Source organism: Drosophila nasuta, chromosome 3 (genome assembly GCF_023558535.2).
Source record: "Drosophila nasuta strain 15112-1781.00 chromosome 3, ASM2355853v1, whole genome shotgun sequence".
Classification (NCBI taxonomy): domain Eukaryota; kingdom Metazoa; phylum Arthropoda; class Insecta; order Diptera; family Drosophilidae; genus Drosophila; species Drosophila nasuta.
This window is the reverse complement of record NC_083457.1, coordinates 39,478,455-39,483,629: the sequence shown is the minus strand read 5'-3', so window position 1 is coordinate 39,483,629 and position 5,175 is coordinate 39,478,455. Positions and strand designations below refer to the sequence as shown.

The window sequence follows — 5,175 nt, the reverse complement described above, 5'->3', positions numbered from 1 at the left end:
ACTAGATAGATCATACAACTTATTTTATTGAAGTTGTTCAAATTGAAATATAAAAGATTATTTTAAGTCATCAAAAAACAAATGTTCTTATGTGATAACATGTAAATCCAATAAGAAAATATAATACAAATAAATAATGAAAAAGTAAAAAAGATTAAATGATTTCTTCTTTTATTTATTTAATTGATTTAAGGACGCCTTTAAAAATGAAAATGAATGAGTAATATTTTATAACTGCAAGAACGATATATTGACAATATGCATATATCATATAACATTATTTTATTATTAGAAGGTGATAAAAATGATTAATCGAATTAACCAACTAGCTTCTGTAAAATTCATAATTTGCTTCAAGCTTTTCATTGAAGTAGCAGTTATAAGTTTTTAAACCACTGTGCAGACTTTTCGCGAATATTTAGGCAATTGACAGCAGTTGTCCATTATCATTATCATTATCATGATCTTAGTCATGTTTTATGTATGTGCTTCGGGCTAATCAAACGCCTAATGATTGGCTTGGCTTCGATATATCAGCAACTGTCATTGCCAAGTGAAAAAATGTTTGATTCTAAGCGAAACTCTGTGAAGATACGACTGAGTATCTTGTGCTTATGTAATGAGATAGTATCGTGGTTAGGTGGCTGGCAAATAACGATTGGATAAGGGAACTTTGGGTGTCGCATCAAATCGAAGTTTGCAGAAAAAAATTGTAGCTTGTTTGTTTTTATACCCCCTACCCATAGGGTAGAAGGGTATTATAACTTTGTGCCGGCAGGAAATGTAAGTAACAGGTAGAACGAGGCATCTCCGACCCTATAAATTATATATATTCTTGATCAGCGTCAACAGCCGAGACGATCTAGCCATGGCCATGTCCGTCTGTCCGTATGAAACCCTGGATCTCAGAGACTATAAAAGATAGAGCTCTAATTTTCGACAGCATTTGTTATGTTTGCACGCAGATCAAGTTTGTTTCAAATTTTTACCACGCCCCCTTCCGCCCCCGGAAATCAAAAAAAATCGAATAACAAGCGTAATTAAAGCTGTGAATTTTGATGTGTAAACAATAATAACTATAGTATTTATGAGTCCTGAAATTTTTATTGCGATCAGATAAAAATTGTGGAAGGTATTAAATAAATACTTTTGTATGGGCAAAGACGCCTATTCACTTAACATAGTTCAGCCGTGTATTGGCTGATGGGTAGTGGAAGGGTTAGAAAAAATACCATCACAGTGGACCGCCACTTATCGTAAAAGGCGATTAAGGAGGTGCGGCACCAATGCTAACTGTTTGAAGTTTAATTGATAGTACCATTGGTAGGTACGACACCTGACCAGAGGTGTGTTTATGGTACCACGAGAACCAGGTGCCTGCGAACTTTGTCCGTCCTGGTATTTGGTTGCGGCTCCTCGAGGAGTATAGTGGTGGCTGTGGTTAGTCCAAAGCGGACAATGAGGTTTTTACTCAGCGTGGAGTTGCGTACGATCAACCGGTTGCCGATAACCAAAAATCTGAAGAGGTTTTAGATGGGCCTCGCTCCCCACACGGGAGGAAGTGTCTAGTACAATCAACTAGCTCTTCAATTGTGTACCTGCGGTGAATTCCAAGGGGGCGCTGATTAACGCTTAATTTGTATCCCTCAGCTCGGGCTTCGTGAGATTAAGCCAACATGGCAGGTGCTCTCGTTAAACACTCGAGTTTACTAGGGGTCTTAGTTGCTTTGGCCGACAATCTGGTACATTATGCCGTCTATGGTATATTTTGAATGTGGTACTATATTGATATACCAAATATACCATTTGGTATATTTTAGTATTTTAGTAGTATTTTCGGTATATTTTAAAAATAATACCGTATTATTTTGCTTTTATTCAAAATGGGTAGCGGGTATCTCACAGTCGAGCACACTCGACTGTAGCTTTCCAACTTGTTTGTTTTTGTTTTGTTTGTTGTAATATTTGTTTTGTATTAAATTGTGTTAAATTTGTTATGTGTGGTTGGTTGAATTTTTTTAATTATTGCAGCGTCATTGTTGTGGTTGATCTTGATGTTATTTTTAACGATTAGAAAATACTTGTGTTGCAATGATTTATATAAATTTCTTTTGTTCTCTGAATGTTGCTGCAAAAGTCGCATAGCTTTTTTTAGATTGAATATGATGTCAGTATGGATTTATTATGTAGTATTATTATTGCTATTATTAATTCTTGTTATAGTTGCTTATCAGCTGTTTGCTTGGGCACAGTAACGAGTGAGCGCTCAGTTGGTACGTGGGCGTTGCAAGTTGCAGTTACAGCTAGAACTGGAGAGTTTGCCACCCATCCACAAAAAGCGAATAGAAAAAGCAAAAGGTACATCTCGCCATCCACAACGACGGCTGCAAAGTCGCTCGCTCGCAGACAAACAGTGTACATAGCAACAAAACAAACGTAGCAAATTATGTTTCCTCACTTGAAGAGTGAACGCGTCAATCTACAACTGCTGCAGGAGTCCGCATGCCGCGAGCTGGTGCAACAGATCGACGCCATCCATGGCTCCAAAGTGATTGTCCTGGACGAGGCAATGATTGGGCCACTCAAACTGGTGACCAAACCGACTCTCTTCAGAGAGCGCTCCATTGATTTGTTGCCCCTTAAGCCGGAGATGCGTTTCCCCAAGGAGCTAAACAACATTGTGTACATTGTACGGCCACAGGTGGCGCTCATGGATCAGCTGGTTGCGCATGTGAAAACCAACAGTCAACATGGCCGGCAATTTCACATTCTCTTCGTGCCACGGCGCTCGTGTCAGTGCATCAAGCAGCTGGAGAACAAAGAGGTGATGGGCGCATTTGGACGGCTTGAGGAGTTGCCCTGGAACTTTCTGCCCCTCGATGCGGATGTGGTGAGCATGGAAATGCTGCATGCATATCGTGATGTCAGCATCGATGGCGATACCACAGCGCTGTATCAGGCGGCCATTGGATTGGTGCAACTGCAGCGTCTCTACGGACGCATACCCAAGATCTATGGCAAGGGTGTGCAGGCGCAGCTGGTGTGGCATCATGCCAAGCAGCTGGCCATCGATGAGATGTCACTGTACAACGGCGATAAGGGCGCCATCGATCAGCTCATTCTGTTGGATCGTGGCATCGATCTTCTGTCGCCGCTGGCCACCCAATTAACATACGAGGGACTGATTGATGAGTTCTATGGCATAAGACAGAATCAACTGACGCTCCCCGCTGAGCATTTTCCCTCCTACAATGCAGTTAATTCGTCCTCCGCAGCTGCGACTGCTGCCCGTGCTGCTGAGGAGTCGGAACGCTTGCTGTCGGACAGAGGACAGTGCAAGACGCTGATGATGCACTCGGGCGAGGAGCTGTATGCTGAGTTGCGCAACAAGAACTTTAACGAGGTGCGCATGCTGCTCGCGCGCAAGGCGAAGGAAATCCAGGAGCAGATGAATTTGAATTTCAAGCAGCAATCGATGAAGGAGATCTATAGCTTTGTCCGCCGTATACCACAGATGCTGGAACAGAAGCGTGCCACCTCGGATCACACATCCATCGCGGGTCTGATCGATGAGCAACTGAAGAGCGATGCCTTCAACGATGACCTCGCCGCCGAGCAGGAGTTCATGGTGTGTGCGGACATCGACAAGTCGAGCGCGTACATTGAGGATCTCATTGCTCGCCGCTCGGAGCTGCGCAATGTGCTGCGCCTGATTTGTCTGCAGTGCGCCGCCGCCTCCGGTTTCAAGGAGCATGTGCTCTACCATTACAAGCGCAAGCTGGCCCACGTCTATGGGCTGGAGGTGCTGCTGACCATCAGCAATCTGGAGAAGGCGGGTCTGCTGCATGTCCAGACCGAATCTCGTGCTTACGCCGTGCTGCGCAAGGTGATTATCCAGGGATTATAGCATCCACAGTCCGTGTTTAGATCTTCCAAACTTGGCTTTAGCAATTCGTGCAGTTGCCTCGCTTATTAGACTTTTGTAGACTTCAGCTAAAACAATCCAACCTTTTTGCAGACACTTCACCTGACCGTGGACGACAGCGTCGAGGTGAGTCCCAAGGACATCAGCTACGTGCACAGCTTCTATGCTCCGTTGACCGCTCGCCTCGTCGAGCACTGGCTGCAGCCGCTTGGTTGGCAGACGCTCAAGAGCCAGATCAACAATCTGCCCGGCCCGACGTTCGAGGACTTCCAAGTGCCTCTAATTGGCATCCGGGGACATCATGGGGGCGGCGGCACGCCCAGCGAGACATCGTTGTTGCATGCGCGACGTGTGGTACTCGTGCTCTTCGTGGGCGGCTGCACGTTTGCAGAGATTGCGGCGCTGCGATTCTTGGCGGCGCAGGAGGACAACAATGTGCAGTTTGTGATTGCGACAACGAAGATCATCAATAAGCGCACGTTCCTCGAGAGCGTGATGGGATCGTGAAGGCAGGGCCTCAGTCACCTGGAGGCGCATCGCTTGTCCGTCAGCTGCGGCATGTCGCGGGGTCGCATCGCCTCCATCCCGTTGAAGCCATGACCAAAAATGTGCTAGCCAAAGCAGCCCAAACAGCGCAGTGCTGGCTACAAACCCAAGCCGATGACGACACCAAAGCAACCGATGCCAGAGTAGACCACCACACATAGAAGATGACTGCTCTTAATTATATATATATATATACACGCAAAACATATATAAATAGATATATTCTGAGTGTATACATGTTATTTTTTTTAGGATTCGATAATGGCATATAATAATTCTTATTATTAATCAACTATTTATGTATATCCAGATTATAGATGATAACTCCTATATACCATATATTTCATACTATATATTTTATATGTGTACAGTTTGAACTCGCGATTTGTATATACAACCTCTCTAGATGTTATTACATATACTACATAAATATAACCATGAAACCACCCAAACACAAATTACATCTAAAACACATATATATGTTTGTATATATAGGCAATTCTCTGATGTCGAATGCGACATTTGTACGCATTCAAACTTAAAAAAAAACATGTGCCAACACATTATTTTATTTTTTTCTTGGTTAGCACTATATGGTAATTGGAGATAAGATGGATTTTGGGCAATTGTTCGTTTTCAAGAAAATTGCAAAAATGTTGCGCATTCGCACGCGACAAATACAAAAGTTACTTTTTCAAAAATCA

At 43.5% G+C, this 5,175-nt stretch overlaps 1 protein-coding gene across 1 annotated transcript; it reads left to right on the top strand.

Annotated features, from left to right (window-relative positions):
- Nucleotides 1–2,286: 2,286 nt before the first annotated feature.
- LOC132790735 (vacuolar protein sorting-associated protein 33A-like) lies at nucleotides 2,287–4,690 on the top strand. The gene is made up of 2 exons (XM_060799384.1): nucleotides 2,287–3,886; nucleotides 4,019–4,690. The coding sequence occupies exons 1-2, from the start codon at nucleotides 2,447–2,449 to the stop codon at nucleotides 4,430–4,432; spliced, it is 1,854 nt and encodes a 617-aa protein (XP_060655367.1). The 5' UTR covers nucleotides 2,287–2,446; the 3' UTR covers nucleotides 4,433–4,690.
- The last annotated feature ends 485 nt before the right edge of the window (nucleotides 4,691–5,175 follow it).

Bases quoted from the DNA above. Each gene is read 5' to 3' on its own strand.
- LOC132790735 (XM_060799384.1), top strand. From the start codon at position 2,447: ATGTTTCCTCACTTGAAGAGTGAACGCGTCAATCTACAACTGCTGCAG. The intron at 3,887-4,018 runs GTGATTATCCAG...ACCTTTTTGCAG, and splicing joins CTTACGCCGTGCTGCGCAAG to ACACTTCACCTGACCGTGGA.